Below are 17,654 nucleotides of genomic sequence, written 5' to 3'. Positions count from 1 at the left end.
TCACAATCTTACTCCAGTATCTTCAGTTTACAGTCAGGATTCTTCAGTACATCAGAGATCAGCTTCACTCCTGAATCTGTGAGTTTATTATAAGACAGATCCAGTTCTCTCAGGTGTGATGGGTTTGATCTCAGAGCTGAAGTCAGAGCAACACAACCTTTATCTGTGATATTACAATAACTCAACCTGTAATAATGTAAATGATAAACACGGTCACAGAACATAAACTGAAAACTGTAATTAAGAAACAAATAATGAATTACTCGTTGACTCTTTACTCATATAAACATCTCAGTGTTATAACTGTAATCAGAAGTTAAGCCTCAAAGAAACGACGATTTCAAACTCTTCATGTAGGGTGGTTTCCCAGACAGTGCTCATCCTACTCCCATACTAAAATGCATGTTTGAGATGCCTTAATATAAAAACACCTTGCCCTGTCACATCTTAACATATATCAGTGCCATTGTTTTGTCTGAAAATGAACACCAGTACTGTTTTTTGTAGGGTATGTTTGTAAAAAGAACCCTTACTAAAGAACCCTTTTGTGCTGAAATGGTTCTTTGTCTTGGCAAAAGGGTTCTTTAATTCCTACCTTTTTGATTTTAAATTTAGTCAGTTAATTTAAAGCTGCCTGCTGATCAGTTTAACCTGTAAAAGCTCTGAATCAACAGTCCTGCTGAACCGCCTGAAGACTTAACAACACAAACAGGTAAGAGAATAAAATAGTCATCATTTATTGTTAAAAACATTTAGGAGAACATAATAGGTATGTTTGATCAATTAAGTATGCCAAATATTTTTTCTTAATTGCATAAAACTGTCATAGTAAAAAAGCTTTAGTGTGCAGATGGTTATTTTGGGAAATTATGCGTTTGACCGGACTTTTTATGCACATTCCGGGTGCTGAATTGATGCGCCTAAGTAATATACACGCTACGTTCATGGGGTTTCTGGGTGCAGAATTGATGCCCTTGAATCATCCTCTCATGGGAATCCTCGCACCACAATGGAAAGTTTATAACTGTTAAAACACCAAGAGAATAGATGCATTGTGTGCTCAGCACAAAGTAAATTGCATCCATCCACCTGGCTTACTGAGACTTTATAAAATCAGATCTTTAATAAAGCCTACAGTTATCTTGTGTGTGTGCATGTGTGAATGACGCGTTTCATCCGCCCGGTTCACACGTTTGGGAGTAGTTTCTGTGAACTAAAATATCTTTAAATGTGCGTTTGTTCCCGCACATGAAGCTATTGGGTGTATTAAAAGTTTGACTTTGAATATAGAGCATAAAACGTTTATGGTGCTTTTATAATACATTGTCCTTTTATTTGCTTGTCAGTAACAACCACGGCTAACGCACATAAATTGGATCACGGAATTGGATCAGTCATGTTGTCGTCCTCGATCCGATGTCCGATCCAGCCAAAAAGCCCGGATCGGCTTCGATACCGATCCAGCATATCGGATTGGGAGATCCCTATACAGTAGTAAGCAAACTCCAGGCTAATTTTAACTTGTTTTGTCTCCATGTCTTATCCTTTCATCCACGACCAACAGTTGTTTACCAAAATGATGACCACAACCAGATGATGAGAATCTGTGGTAATCACAGCCTGCGTCTCAAGATCAATGTGACAATAGCAGACCATACTCTTATCTTACTCTTATCTGACCAAATGTTCAACATCACTGCTACAAAACAAAACAAAAAATTAGATGGAGTCTACACAATGACCCAGCAAACAAAATAACATGGACATTTTTAGCTAGATTTTACAAACATTAACACAATCCTATTGACTTTTATTTTTACAGTTAGTAATGAAATATTAACATCCTATTAATTCTTAATTTATGCCGTCTCTCTGTTTGTGCTAAAATGTATACATATGAATGTAATGTGTCAAAATTCAGTATTTATTATCATTTGCATGTTTGATGTGGCATATGTCATGATTTTAATGATTACAGGATAAGCCCTGTCTGAGAAACCACCCCATAGTGTTTGTTTGATTTGTATTAAATATAAAAGGTAGCCTCTTATGGAACGGCTGAAATTCCACAAGGGGGCGTATTTGTTCCTCAGACCTTGCACAATAAACGTGACATCCAAATATATTCATTATAAATCGTGAATGAAAAGTGAGATTCGAACGAATGTCCGTTGGTGAACTAATTGTATACAGTATTTATATCGTAATTCGGTCAGAAACGTCAAGATTGTGAGATAAACAAATCGATTTGGATTAAAAGGCTTGGATATTCCATTTATGAACAATTTGTTTTGGACAATTCCACCGAAGCGGATAAAGGGAAGATTTTGAAGGCAAGCAAATATCCTAAATCGGCGCCGCCCAGTTCAGGTAACTAACAACTAGATCACAGTTTTATGACTGCTAAAAATCATATTATGCTTTGTGTGTGCGCTTAATGGAATCCCGAAAGTCGAAGCTTTACAACGATGTGCCGCATGACCGTATATTTTGAAGATTTAATGCTTCAAAGTTACAATGACGTTTATGCAGCTTCACGTGCAAGGGAGGGGGTGTGCCGTGGTTCGTGGCCCTGCTTTTAGGGTTAGATTTAGGGTTAGATTTACATGAAATGAAATCCCTACCCAAACCCAACCCTAACCCCAACGCCAGGCGACAATTGTTTAAAGAAAATATAAACAAATAAATCAGAAAAAATTGTATAATAGTATAAACCAATAGCTAAAGTGACATACTAACGCAAACACCAAATCTAACCCTAAACCGAAGCGAAAATGGTTTGAAAATAGGAAAAAGCAGTTACCAATCTGTGAGAATGCCACGGAAAAAGACAGTCCGTAGCAGGGCCATGGAAAAATGCGGGATCCGTGAGAATGCCACGGAAAAATGAGCACAAAATTCCGTGACTATCCCACGGAACTTTGTGAGATCATGTTGGTCAGTTTGTGTTGAAAAGTGGTGGGGACAAAAGATCAGATGAAAAACATTACAGCAGAACGGGAAAAATATTGAATAACGGCGCATCAAAAATGGGCATAGTGTAGGCATAAAACTGTAATCTAGTTGTTAGTTACCTGAACAAACAACACAAAAATACTCAGCATAAAACCCTCAACAATGTCGACTGCACATGTAACAGTCCCTGCAACACCAGCTCGACCAAACAGTGCCAAGGCACCATACTGTAGAAAACAGCAGCATGTTAAGTCAATGATTACAATAAAATTCATTATATATGTTAAAGAAAACACACCATAAGCATACAACGCAACATATGTGACCCTGGTCGTATACTGCAAAAAATAATTTTCATGAAAAAGTTTCTTTGCATTTTTGTCTTGTTTTCAGTAAAAATATCAAAAAAATTCTTAAATTAAATTCTTGTTGAGCAAAATGAAAATAAGTCTAGTTTTTAAGCCAAAAATATCAAATTTAGGTGATTTTGTGCATAAAACAAGCAAAAAAATCTGCCAATGGGTTAAGCAAAAAAATCTTTGAAATTTTTTATTAAACACTTAATTCAAGAACAATTCAAAAGCAATGAAAAAAATGAACCATTTGCAATGTCCTTAGCCTGTGATCCATCAAAGCACACAGATTTATGTTAAACATGGAAAAAGTCAGATTTTCATGATATGTCCGCTTAAATCACATACAAAAAGCAACCCTAAACGTAGCTTAGACACTCCTTTTTCATCGACGCGAGTAAAAATATCCCAGGGGCTGTTAAACTTGGTATTAAGATGTGTTTTCTTCGATCGGATCACAAGTGGACGAGAGAGACACATCACGTTGTCTCTTTTTGTCCATTTTCGACCGCTTCTTTCCAGATTACTGAGGAGATGGTCTGTGGACGAGTCAATCTCCTGTCATTTAATCATGAGCGAGAGTAATGAAGGGTTTAAATGGACGCGAACTAATATTATGTCAGAGTCCAATGCTTATGTTTTAAGTAAACATGTTACATGTCAGTGTATATGTAAGAGCTTTCTCTGATATTGGTGAAATAAGATCGCTCAACTTTCACACGCTTGTAAAATGAAACGAAAGACGCGCAGATCAGCCGCGTTAGTTTTATCAATGAAAGGCTAAAAATAGCGCTGTACACCGTGTGTTCGGGCTAGAGATCAGAAAAGATAAAAAACATTGATCTCAGTACCTCAGATTACATAAATGTGTGAAGAGACGGCGTGTGGCTGTTTGAACACATTAAACCACATGCGTGTTTACACTAACAAGTGTTATGCATAACCATGCTATAGTTAGCCAAAGAACGTCTCGGTTACGGATGTAACCCTCGTTCCCTGAAGGAGGGAACGGAGACGTCACGTCGTGACCGACGAATTGGGAGCTCGCTTAGAGAGACCAATCTGCTTCGAATACTACTAAAACGCCAATGAACTTGGCATTGAGATATTTGCATAATGCTGGCGCCGCCCCGCCAGGTGCGTATATAAGGCGCACGTGCAAATAGGGAAATCAGCTTCTGTTCGCTGAGAAAGCCGGAAGGTGACCGGCCTAAACAGCAGGTGGCAGCACCTGTGGCGACGGGACGTGACGTCTCCGTTCCCTCCTTCAGGGAACGAGGGTTACATCCGTAACCGAGACGTTCCCTTTCAGTCGGTCACTACGACGTCACGTCGTGACCGACAAATTGGGAAACCCTACTAAAACGCCACTAGGGGCTGACCTCTTCCAGTGTCTGCATAAAGCCCTCCGGTTCCACTTAAGGATAGGAGAATTAGGTTTTAAGGCAGAAGGCCGGGCACTAGATGTTCCTTTAACCCCACAGTAGTGCCAGCGACTGGGAAGCGCCCTAACTGAGCGGTATAGGGACGCTGCGGAAGCCACCGCCCCGTTAAGGGCTAATGGTGGACGAAAGTCAACCGTAGTTGAGGTATAAATGACAGCCGTGGCTGTGTAAGCAAAGCAGTGCTCTGCTAAGGGAAACGTGGGCTGGTAGGATTAACCCCACGGAATAATACTCACAAAGGAACCCGTTGGGACACAATGTGGGGCCCTGGCCAAACACGTAGGTTCGTAAGAATACAACTAGTGAAAGGCTGACAGCCAATGCTCCGCAACAAAGGCTGTCAAGGCAGTGGAGAGAGCAAATCAAACCATTACGCATTTTTGCTCTGTTAGCCTTCCATACTAAAACTCAATTTGGAGCCTCAGTCGGAGGCTGCAAGCCGACTTGCGAGTCTGCTCTCCGTGTCCTCCCTGGTGAGGACAGAACACGAGAGGATACAGGCTCGATACGAACATTGTAGAATCTAATGAACGTATTAGGTGTCGCCCAACCAGCAGCTCTACAGATGTCTGTTAGCGAGGAACCACGAGCTAATGCCCAAGATGAGGCAACACTCCGTGTGGAGTGCGCTCTCAAATTAAAGGGGCAAGGAATGCCCTGCAAATTGTAAGCCAGGGCGATAGTATCAACTATCCAATGAGACATCCTCTGCTTAGTGACAGCTTTCCCTTTCTGCTGGCCACCATAACAAACAAAGAGCTGGTCTGAGGTCCTGAAGCTTTGCGTGCGGTCCACGTAGAATCGCAGTGCGCGTACGGGGCACAACAAAGCCTCGGTTGGGTTTGCCTGCTCCAAAGGCAATGCTTGCAAGCTCACCACTTGATCTCTAAAGGGAGTAGTGGGAACTTTGGGCACGTAGCCTGGTCTGGGTCTCAAGGTCACGCTCGAGACAGAAGGACCAAACTGAAGGCACGAATCGTCAACAGAGAATGCATGTAAATCCCCTATTCTCTTCACCGAGGCCAATGCTAGTAGGGTCAGAGCCTTCATGGATAGAAGCTTCAGACTCGCAGACTGCAAAGGCTCGAACGGAGGACTCTGTAGCGCTTTCAGCACCATGGACAGGTCCCAGGGAGGAATAGAAGGAGGGCGCGAGGGGTTTAGCCTGCGAGCGCCTCTCAGGAATCTAATAACCAAATCATGCTGGCCCACTGATCTGCCGTTAATAAGTGAGTGATGCGCAGATATAGCGGCGATATCAACTTTAATAGTGGACGGTGACAGCCTACCATCTAACCTTTGTTGAAGATATAAAAGCACAATGTTAATAGGGCATTCTCTGGGGTCCTCGCGTTGCGAAGAGCACCAGGTGACGAAAAGGTTCCATTTTAACGCGTAAGCCCGTCTCGTGGACGGAGCTCGTGCCGCGTCAATAGTGTTAGATACCGCCTGGGGCAAATCACTTAAACCTTGCGCGCGCTCAACGACCAAACGTGGAGATTCCACAGGTCGGGGCGCGGGTGCCATAATGTGCCCCCTCCCTGAGAAAGAAGGTCCTTCCTCAGGGGAATCCGCCAGGGAGGGGCTGTCGCGAGGAGCATTAGTTCCGGAAACCAATTCCTGGTCGTCCAATATGGGGCGATCATTAAAAGGCTCTCCTCGTCCTGCCTGACTTTGCACAGTATCTGTGCTATTAAACTCACTGGGGGGAACGCATATTTGCGCATGCCCCGCGGCCAGCTGTGTGCCAACGCATCCACGCCGAGGCTGCCCTCGGTTAGTGAATAAAACAGGCGACAATGGGTATTGTTCGGTGACGCAAATAGGTCTATCTGCGCTCGACCGAATTTCCTCCAAATCAGCTGGACCGTCTGGGGGTGGAGTCGCCATTCGCCGGGGCGCGCCGCTCGGGAAAGCGCGTCTGCCGCTGTATTGAGCGAGCCCGGTATGTAAATGGCACGAAGGGACCTCAGATGCTTCTGACTCCAAAGGAGGAGACGACGAGCGAGATGCGACAGGTGACGAGAGCGCAAACCGCCTTGACGGTTGATATACGCTACGGTCGCAGTGTTGTCTGAGCGCACTAGTACATCCTTCCCTCGCAGCTCCTGAGCGAAGCGTACGAGTCCCAGATGTACTGCCCATAACTCGCGGCAATTGATATGCCAAAGCAACTGGGGTGCTGTCCACACCCCCGAAGCCGTGAGCTCGTCGTACGTGGCTCCCCAGCCCGTGTCGGAGGCATCTGTGTGCACAACAGCATGCCGGGAGACCTGTCTCATGGACACGCCGGCCCTGAGAAACGCGGGGTCTGACCACGGGGGGAATGTTAGGCGACACGCAGGTGTAATGGTTACACGATGAATGCCAGCGCGCCACGCTCTCCTCGGGACTCGATCGTGAAGCCAACGCTGAAGCGGTCTCATATGGAGCAGTCCGAGCGGTGTCACGGCCGCTGCTGCTGCCATACGCCCCAGGAGTCTCTGAAATTGTTTCAGAGGGACCGCATTCTTCCCTCGGAATGAACCGAGGCAAGTCAGAATTGATTGGACGCGCTCTTCTGTTAAACGCGCAGATAAATCGATCGAGTCCAGTTCCATACCGAGAAAAGAGATCCTCTGCGTGGGGCAGAGTTTGCTCTTTTCCCAGTTGACCCGAAGACCCAAACGGGCGAGATGTTGAAGTGTTAGATCTCTGTGTTCGCACAGCGTCCGCCGAGAATGCGCTATTATAAGCCAATCGTCGAGGTAAGCCAGAATGCGAACACCGCTCTCTCTGAGGGGCTTTAACGCCGCCTCTACCACTTTCGTGAACACACGGGGAGAGAGAGACAGCCCGAACGGTAGTACTTTGTATTGGTATGCCCGCCCCTCGAACGCAAACCGGAGAAACGGTCGGTGACGAGGGAGAATGGACACATGAAAGTACGCGTCTTTCAGGTCTATCGCTGCAAACCAATCTTGGGGGCGTATTGCACTGAAAATTTGTTTCGGTGTAATCATCCTGAAAGACCTCTTCTGAAGAGATTTGTTCAGGACACGCAAATCCAAAATCGGTCGTAACCCGCCGCCTTTCTTGGGTACTATGAAATACGGGCTGTAGAAACCCGATCTCATCTCGGTAAGAGGGATCGGCTCGATCGCGTCCTTCGCCAGCAGGACTTCGACCTCTGCACGCAGTACATGTGCAACGGACGCTTTCACCGTGGTGAAACGTATGCCCGCAAATTTGGGAGTGTGCCGATTGAATTGAATTTCGTAACCGAGGCGGATCGTGCGTAAAACCCAACGAGACGGACTGGGAAGCTGAAGCCAAGCCCCCAGGGACCGTACGAGAGGAATTAACGGCACTACCGGTGTACCCGCGGCGGGGCAGCGAGGCGGGACAGGCGGGACTGCCGGTGCGTCTGCCGTGACAGCATAAGCATCTACAGTATGTGTGTGTGTGACACTGACCTGAGCCCGCTGAGGTAAACGGTCGTCCGGTCTCCTCAGCTGAGGACGCAGACTCCGAAGGGGTTGCTGGTGGTCCGGTCTCCGAAGGGGAGAGCTCGAACTCCTCAGAACACCCACTGGCGACAGAGGAGAGGGAGGAAGAGCATCTGACTGCCCGCTGACATCTCTCTCGATCCTCTGGAGACCTGGAGAAGGAATAGGAATGCACTCTCTTTGTGGTTTTGTGGGTGCCGGCTGAGAAGCCGGCGGAACAGAAACAAAACGAAACAAAAGATTTTCCACCCGGCCCTCTACCGGTGGAAGGAGCGGTGCCGTCACCGTCTCCCGTAGAGTGATCCCATCCAACTCCAGGTCGCCCGTCTCAGGGCCGCTTCGACTTCCGTTTGCCACGGGAAGCGGGTGGTGCGGGCGGGGCGGGCTGCCGACGGCTGTTCCCTCTCCGTGGTCTAGAAGACGTTCTAGCGGGGGGGGCGGAGGCAGCCGCCGGAGGGCGCCCTCGGCGAGGAGCAGACGGGGCCGCCGGCGCTGGGGGGCGAGATGCAGGTCGCTTGCACCGGGGCATGATCTGAGCGATCGCTTCCGTCTGCTTCTGGGCGGCGGAGAACTGCTGGGCAAACGACTCCACCGACTCGCCGAACAGGCCTGCCTGGGATACGGGCGCATCCAAGAACTTGTTCTTTTCTGCATCCGTCATGTCAGCCAGACAGAGCCACAGATGGCGTTCCTGGACCACCATCGTGGACATCGCACGACCGATCGCCTGTGCCGTGACCTTCGTAGCACGGAGGGCCAGATCCGTAGCGGCCCGGAGCTCCGAAAGCACAGGCGAGTCGTGTCCTCCCTCGTGCAGATCTCTCAAGGCCTTGGCCTGGTGGACCTGCAGCAACGCCATAGCGTGCAGGGCTGAAGCCGCCTCTCCACATGCATGATAGGCAGCCCCCGTTAAACCGGAAGACTGTCTGCAAGCACGGGAGGGGAGGGCTGGGCGATCCTTCCAGGTGGAAGCGGTGGCCGGACACAATTGCATCACAACCGCACGCTCCACGGGGGGGATTCCCGTATAGCCCTTAGCGGCTCCATCGGTGAGGGAGGTGAGGGGGGAGGGCTGAAACGGCCGTAAACGGGTAGAATACGGCGACCTCCAGGTCCTGGTCAGCTCCTCGTGCACCTCGGGGAAGAAAGGTACCGGCGGAGAGGGTTGTGAAACCCGGGCAGCTCCAAAGAACCAATCATCCAGGCGGGACGGTTCGGGCTGTGGGGGGTGAACCCACTCCAACCCGACGGTCTCCGCCGCTCGAGAGAGCACGGCCACCATCTCTGGATCGAAATCCGGCGTCACGACCCGTCCGGAAGGGGGGAGGACATCCAGATCCTCAGAGGTAGAGGGCCCACCCTCGGATGCTGCGGTCTCCGTGGACCCGGAGGGAGGCACGACAGATCCAACAGACATCGTAGAACACGACTCTGAAGTTTCCATCGGCGCATCAACCAGCTGTGGATGAGGAGGCTGAGAGGCGGAGGACGAATCCCCCGCCCGGTTCAGCACAGTGATGCGGAGATCATCCTTCGAGAGCTTCACAGCCGCACCGTGGCGGCGATCAGAGCTCGTCGGACGTGGGTTGCGTTTTTCCCGGAGGAAAGACAACCGTCTCCGCAAATCCACAAGGGACATGTTCTCGCAGTGAGAACACTTACCCCCAGCGAACGCTGCCTCAGCGTGCTCGATGCCCAAGCACGAAAGACAACGCTCGTGACCGTCCTTCGGACCCATATACTTCCCGCATCCAAGATCGCACGGACGAAAAGCCATCCTGAAAAGGACGCTAATCTCCGGATATACGAGAGAGTGGCTGCCTTTAACAAGGCACAAAGCTCTCTCGTATCACTCTTTTAGGGAAATTCACTCAGATGCTCAGTTGATGATGCGCACAGGGAAGGCAACGCACACACTAAACTCAAAACAAAAAGATGCAGAGCCTGTGGAATACTGCGAAGCGTCCGCTGTGGTACTGCCAGTCCAACCAACTTCCGCAATCGATCCCAACAGAGTGAAGTAGCTTCTCAGTAGCAGATACTGCCGGCTTTCGAAGCGATAAAAAGCTGATTTCCCTATTTGCACGTGCGCCTTATATACGCACCTGGCGGGGCGGCGCCAGCATTATGCAAATATCTCAATGCCAAGTTCATTGGCGTTTTAGTAGTATTCGAAGCAGATTGGTCTCTCTAAGCGAGCTCCCAATTCGTCGGTCACGACGTGACGTCGTAGTGACCGACTGAAAGGGAACTATAAAACTTCGAGTTTACAACATAGACTGTGTAGATGTAAACGAATATGCTGAATTACCTGTGGTGAAGATAGAAGTAACGTTAGGCAACTTCTGTGTCCCTTGAGCCCCATCTTGGAAAACTAACTCCAATATTGACTTTGGTCTTGATGTTTTTCCTGTCGCGCTGTCGTTTTAAATCCCCGTTTCGCTTCCTTGGCGACTTGTTTTAATTTCCTCGAGAATAGGTCTTCAACAGGCTTTCAAATCAAAGCATTAGATCGCAAGTTTATCACAGCGTGCGGCTGTTGTAAAATCCGAAGGATTCAGTCTACAAGGTCGCATATATTTGGGCTGCATACGTCATCAAGCCTGGTTTATTTAAATTAACTGAGCATTACATTCGCAAGTCATAAGCATATTACATCAATTTACAATTAACTAAGAATAATTGTCAGCTTTATAATTGTTAATATTCTGAAATAAGACTGTCTTGATGACGTTTACCGCCTACACATGCAACCTCGGGAGGCTTCAGCTAGCGGCCAGCGTGAGTGTAGTCTGAAAGCGCGAAAGGCGGAGCTTGAATTTTCGGAATGTCCCTCGTCGGCGAATGTATTTTTAAAGATGGAGGCACAACATGGATTTAGCCAGTCGAGGGACTCGACCGTATGTATTTTAAATAGCAGATTCTACACTTACGAGAATACTTTGATTAGTGGGTGGAAGTAATTACACATGAATGAGCCGAGGGGCAACCTTCCGATCTCTCTAATGAAGCCAACACGGAAGTGACTTAAACTGCAATTCATCAACTGGCCGCTTAAGGCTGGCTCCAAAAGGGAGTCAATTCCCATAGACTCCCATGTTAAAAATGGCCAACTTTACAGTAGAAAATAATATGTTTACAGCCTGGTACAAAAAGTGTTTTCGGCCTATATAGCTAATTTTGCCCTTTATGACAACTCTGAGGGGGGGTGAATTTTTTTTTTAACTCATCCGTTTAAATTATATTAAGCCTTAAACTTCTGCATAATTAAGGGCGTGGCCGCTTGAGTGTCGGTTGAACAGCCACTGTTGTCACTAGACTCGCGCTAGGCGGGCGTGGTTTTACCTCAGCTTCACCCATGTCCCGCCTCTTTACCCATTTTCGGTTTTCCGTGAGTAATTCGCCGGGACGTGCGGCCAAGATGGCGACGGCAGGCAACCCCTACTTTAAGCTTCAAAAGCTATCTTCACAAACCAATGGGTGACGTCACGGACACTACGTCCATATTTTTTTACGGTCTATGGAATGAGCACATACTTTTGAAAGAAAACATGGGTTTTTGCTAAGAATTAACCCAAAAAAGTACACAGTGGAGCATTAAGAATTTTTAGATATTTGTTACTGATAACAAGACAAAAATACTAAGAATTTTTTTCTTGAAAATCTGACTTTCTTTCTTAGTATTTTTGTCTTGTTTTCAGTACAAATATCCAAAAATTCTTAAATCAAGATGTATTTTTTTATGAGAAAAATTGCCTTAAAAAAACAAGTCAAATTTCTAGACAAAAAAAATATAATTTAAGTAAATTTGGGCTTAAAACAAGCAAAAACATCTGCCAATGGGGTGAGAAAATTGTGAAAAGTGTTTAAGAAAAAATGTATCTCTTTTTAGATTTTTTCTCACCCCTTTGGCAGATATTTTTGCTTACTTTAAATTGTATAGTTTTTGTCTAAAAACTAGACTTATTTTCTTAGAGTCATTTTGCTCATCAAGAAAAAGCATCTTGATTTAAGAAATTTTTGATATTTCTACTAAAATCAAGAAAAAAATAGTAAGTAAGAAAGTCATTTTTGCAGTGCAAGTTGCACAGGTAAAATAAAATTTTAACCAAATGCTTTCAAAAAGTTGTGGGGACAAAATCAGCCATGTCAAAAAGTGGTGGGGACATGTCCCCAGCGTAAATGACACCTAAGGCCAGGATGAGAATTTAGGAGATTAAAGTTGTTTTTAGAAACATACCTTACAAAGACATTACTGGCATCTTATGACAAAACAATGCACTGATATATTTAAAAATCTGTCATATGTTTTATGCATTTTCACCAGTTACCTCTGGACTGCATTACCCATCATCATCACATCATCATCTTCATCATACCATATAAACTCTCTCCTGTTTCCCCACTGATGTTTGTTCTCTGTTGTATTTAGTTTGTTTTGTTGCCTGTCTGTTAATTTCTTGTTTTATAATTGAAGTTTATCATTTTGATTCATTGTCAGAGTCTCAGTCATCTCTTTCTACAAGCACACCTAACATCAGTGCAGGTGTTTTTAGTTACGGCAGCTCGTAGAGTCTAGACTTAAACCCTGTCCTGTAAGAGAATCTGATTGGACTCCAGTGAAAGACCCAGAAGAAAACGCAGGAAAAGATCCAGATGTCCATTCTTACTCTGTAAAGATTCATCTACAGCTCGCTGGTGTAACTCAAATGTTGAGTTCTTCTTTGCTGATTTATGTTTTACCATATCTAAAATGTTAAAAAGTCGAACTGGTTCAGGACTTTGATTTAACACATTTCTGTAGTAGTTTGTGGAGGAGATGTGAGCATAAAGAGCTGCTAGATGTTCCTGGATGCTGAGATGAACAAAGCAGTAAACTTTCCCCTGATACAAACCAAACTCCTCTCTGAAGATCTGAGTACACAATCCTGAGTACACTGATGCTTCTGCTACATCAATGCCACACTCTCTCAGGTCTTCATCATAGAAGATCAGATTGCCTTTCACAAGCTGCTCAAAAGCCAGTTTCCCCAGTTTGAAGATCATGTCTTCATCTTTCTTCTCATAGTCCTTCTGATGTTTGATGTTTGTCTGAATGATCAGGAAGTGTGTGTACATTTGAGTGAGAGTCTTGGGGATCTCTCTTCTCTCTGCTTCACTCAACATTCTCTCTAGAACAGTGACTGAAATCCAGCAGAAGACTGGGATGTGACACATGATGTAGAGACTCCTGGATGACTTCAGGTGTGAGATGATTTGATCAGACAGACTCTCATCACTGATTCTCTTCCTGAAGTATTCCTCCTTCTGTGGATCAGTGAATCCTCGTACCTCTGTGACTCGATCAACACACTCAGAGGGGATGAGATCAGCTGCTGCTGGTCTGGAGGTGATCCAGATGAGAGCAGAGGGAAACAGATTCCCCTTGATGAGGTTTGTCAGCATCACGTCCACTGAGGTTGATTCACTTACATCACACAACTTCACTTTGCTTTTAAAATCCAGAGACAGACGACACTCATCCAAACCATCAAAGATGAACAACACTTTATATTCATCACTGAAGATTTCCATTTCTTTTGTTTGTGGGAAGAAAAGATGAAGAAGATCTAAAAGACTGAGTGTTTTGTTCTTCATCAAATTGATCTCTCTGAAAGGAAGTGGAAATATGAGGTGGACGTCCTGATTCTTTTTCCCTTCAGCCCAGTCCAGAATGAACTTCTGTACAGAGACTGTTTTTCCAATGCCAGCGACTCCCTTTGTCAGCACACTTCTGATGTGTTTGTCTTGTTCAGGTAAAGGTTTAAAGATGTCATTACATTTGATTGGTGTCTCCTCTGTTGTTGTTCTTCTGGATTGTGTCTCAATCTGTCTCACCTCATGTTCATTATTGATCTCTCCACTTTCACTCTCTGTGATGTAGAGCTCTGTGTAGATCTCATTCAGTAGTGTTGGGTTTCTCTCACTTGATGTTACCTCACATAAACACTCAAACTTCTTCATCAGATTTTATCTGAATGTTTTCTGATAACTGTAAACAGATGCATGATACTATTATATAAATTAAAGAAGTTGTAAACTAAAAAATAATGGCATGTAAGTGATATCTGCTTAATTAAATAACAACATGATTCTTATACACTCTTAATTGATCTGAGTCTGATCCAGACAATATAATTGACCTTAAACAGAAGACATTCAGACAATCTGATATTAATAGACTAGTCAACAGTTTATGAACACATATTTGAGTATATTATCATATCTTTATCTATACAGAGCTGTTGTACCTCTGTCCAGGTGATGTTTCTCTGTTCTGAAATGTTATTGACTGATGACTCTTCATGGACACACAGCTGATCTCAGATGAGTCTGATCTCTTCTGCTGTAGATGTTTGTCAGAGCTCTCCAGGTTTCTAAAAATCATTTTGCAGTAATCAAGAAAAGTAGCACATTTATAAATAATGATAATATAGATTAATTTAATTTAATTTTTTCATTAATACTGCTTTCATTATTATTGTCCAGTTATAATCTTACAGATATTGCTACTTCACTTTAGTGCTATTATTATTATTATTGCTGTGGCACCTATTGTTTCTGTTAGTATTATTATTATTCTTAATCTTCTTAATCTTAATCTTCCCCAATGGGAGTCTATGTCAGCCAGGGCTGGACTGATAATCTGGCATACCGGGCATTTTGGTGGGCCGACGCACTTGGGGGCTGGTGGATAGCCTAAAATAGGATTTTTTTTAAATTGGCCAACGACTGGCCCATAATGCAGGGACAGCGGCCCATTGGTTCATTTTCCATACTGACACTGAGCTGGCCCAATCATCTCTTAACAGGCTCCACCCCCTCCCCTCTGTTTCTTGTGTCAGATGCAGTCCACGAGTATCATTCACACGACGTATCATACGTCTCACACTATTTTTGTCTGACCAGCCCGTAATACTCGTACATCGCGCAACGTGGGCCGTTGCTTTCTTTCTTTGTTTCTGTTTTCATGTAATTCATTAATGGCGCTAAAAGGCGCAGTGGCAATGTACTGCATTTTCCCAAAAAGTTAGAGTAATTTTTTTTTCTTTTTCGGACAGACCAACCCAGGAGACACCTAATCCGCGGCCCATTGGTTCTTTTTTATTTGACATTTGGCTAGCCCAATCACAACTTTTCGGGCTTATTTATGAAGCATGCAACATCAGTGTGCGTCTGAGAAGCGAGTTGACGTGCGGTAAGCAGAACTGCTTTTAAAACACTGCTGTTAGATATCCTCTTGATAAAACGCAGTCAAAAACACAAGTGATAGACCAATGGCTGTTTGCAAAATGACAGTGATTACACTGCAATGAAATACATTGTGTGCAGAATTATTATGTAGCTAAATCAATCTTTTGATCACAGTTTTTATCAAACATATTTACTAATTCCAAACCAAATTAATCTTAATTACTACCATTATTTATGTAAATACAGCATTTATAAGGAATACATTATTGTTAATGATGACTGGCTGGAGAAAAAAGCACCTTAATTAAGGTGTGCAGAATTATAAGGCACATTTGTTTTTATAATTAAAAATGGACAAACACACATGCTGGAAATTCATTATTTAATGTCCATAAGAAAGATGCCATGCATGGAAATTGCAAAATTTAGGTTTGACCATTAGACAAGAAATCCTGATTCGGGCAGCAAGGTCATAAAATAGGATGACAGGGAAAATATACACAAAAATGAATGTTAGTTGTTAAAATTACTGTGGTTTGGAATTGGTAAAAGGTGTTCAGAAAAAAAGTGATCAAAATATTCTGCACACACTGTAATGGGACTTGTGGATCTGCCGTGAGACTGCGACTTCATTGTAACTTTATCAGGTCTCAGTGTTATCATAAGCCTTTTAACCCGCTTACATTTTTGTAATGTCACATGTCAGCTCTTATAGTTTTCTACTTAATCATTATATGGAGTTGGTAGTGAAAATTGCACAAAGATTTGTGATCCTATGTAGTGGGCCGGCCTGGGACAAAATGCCAGGGCCAATGTTTTGTCTCAGTCCAGCCCTGATGGCAGCCCTATGAACCGTATGTAGGAAAATGATGAAATTTTGCATAGTTGTAGTGGTGGTCATAAATAGTCATGTGGCCAAAAATGGGGTCTCTAGCAGAATCTCTATAGCGCCACCATCTGCTCAAAAATTCAATGTTCAAATGGTTATAACTCGTGATCCATTAGATCTATGAGAATTCTACTTAGTACACGTGTGATTGCTCTCATCCCGCTTATTGAATTTGATACTTTACAGTAAGACTCCTCCCATTACAGTAGCGGCTATTTTGAAATGTACAGTTTTTCGTTTTTTTGCTACTCCTCCTTCAAATTTGGTTCAATTCTTATGAGATTTGGCACATGTGATCTTTAGAGTGAGCTCCATAGAAATGACTGAACAGAATTTTGATATTTTTCTTTATTCAAAAGTAATTAATGCGCGAACTTAACGAAATTGACGCAAAATTGGTTCTGAAGCTGTATCTCGGTCATTCTTTGATCAATCGAAATAAAATTTGGTACACTTTATGTCGACCATGAAATGGGGGTCTATGCCAGTTTTTGTGACAGCGCCACCTATGGGTCATGAGATATGAAAATAGGCTATTTTTGCCCATGACTTCTGAATCGTTTGTCAGAAAATTATGATCGTGGTGTCTACAGATTCCTTGGCTCATGCCGCATCTGTGGATGTTTATTATGCCGGGTTTGACCGAACCGTCTGTCCGCCATTTTGAAATTTGTCATAAATTGCTATAACTTTTGAAGTATCGGATATATCGGCACAAAAATCGGTAGGGAGCTTCGGCATGATGTCCAGAGGGTACCTGGGAAATCAGAGTACAGCGCCACCTAGGGGTAATAAACTATAACAGTTCTTATCGAACTGCTTATAACTTCTGAATTCTTTCTATGGCATTTAAGCTCTTTTCTGCTGCACTTTGAGCTGTGTCTACTGAGTGGCACATCTACTAAGTCGGATGCATAGAGATCCTGAGTTCATGGGTTTGAATCCCACCTGAGGCAGGTGTTAATTTCTTCTATTAAAGTTTTGTTCTTTCTCACCTATTCTTCTCGACATGTCTGTAGTTCACATATGTTCTATTTTTGCCATGTTTTCTGTTGCTGCTCTGCACTGCGGTGGTTCTGCTCTGTCATTGCTACGCTTTGGGTTCTTTGCTGAGCTTTGTGATCTTGATCTCTCAATGCGCCCTGGGTGATTGATACGTTGTATCTTTCTTGCTGTGCTTTGGGTGCTCATTGCGCTGATGGTGCATTGTCAGAATCCTGCCGGATCCTGTTGGTATTTAGATCTAGTTTAGCATGGCAGGGTTCTGACAGTACATATGTTCTATGTGGGA

At 44.3% G+C, this 17,654-nt stretch overlaps 2 protein-coding genes across 2 annotated transcripts in view; both read right to left on the bottom strand.

Annotated features, from left to right (window-relative positions):
• LOC129438994 (protein NLRC3-like) overlaps nt 1-17,654 on the bottom strand; it is a 469,470-nt gene that overhangs the window by 82,079 nt on the left and 369,737 nt on the right. The gene's annotated exons all lie outside the window — the stretch shown is intronic.
• On the bottom strand, nt 12,426-14,262 carry LOC141361376 (protein NLRC3-like). The gene has a single exon (XM_073862474.1). The coding sequence runs from the start codon at nt 14,242-14,244 to the stop codon at nt 12,823-12,825; it is 1,422 nt and encodes a 473-aa protein (XP_073718575.1). The 5' UTR covers nt 14,245-14,262; the 3' UTR covers nt 12,426-12,822.

Source organism: Misgurnus anguillicaudatus, chromosome 24 (assembly GCF_027580225.2).
Source record: "Misgurnus anguillicaudatus chromosome 24, ASM2758022v2, whole genome shotgun sequence".
Taxonomy (NCBI): Eukaryota; Metazoa; Chordata; class Actinopteri; order Cypriniformes; family Cobitidae; genus Misgurnus; species Misgurnus anguillicaudatus.
The sequence above is the reverse complement of the archived record's forward strand: the minus strand, read 5'-3'. Positions and strand labels throughout refer to the sequence as shown.

Bases quoted from the DNA above. Each gene is read 5' to 3' on its own strand.
- LOC141361376 (XM_073862474.1), bottom strand. From the start codon at position 14,244: ATGAAGAAGTTTGAGTGTTTATGTGAGGTAACATCAAGTGAGAGAAAC.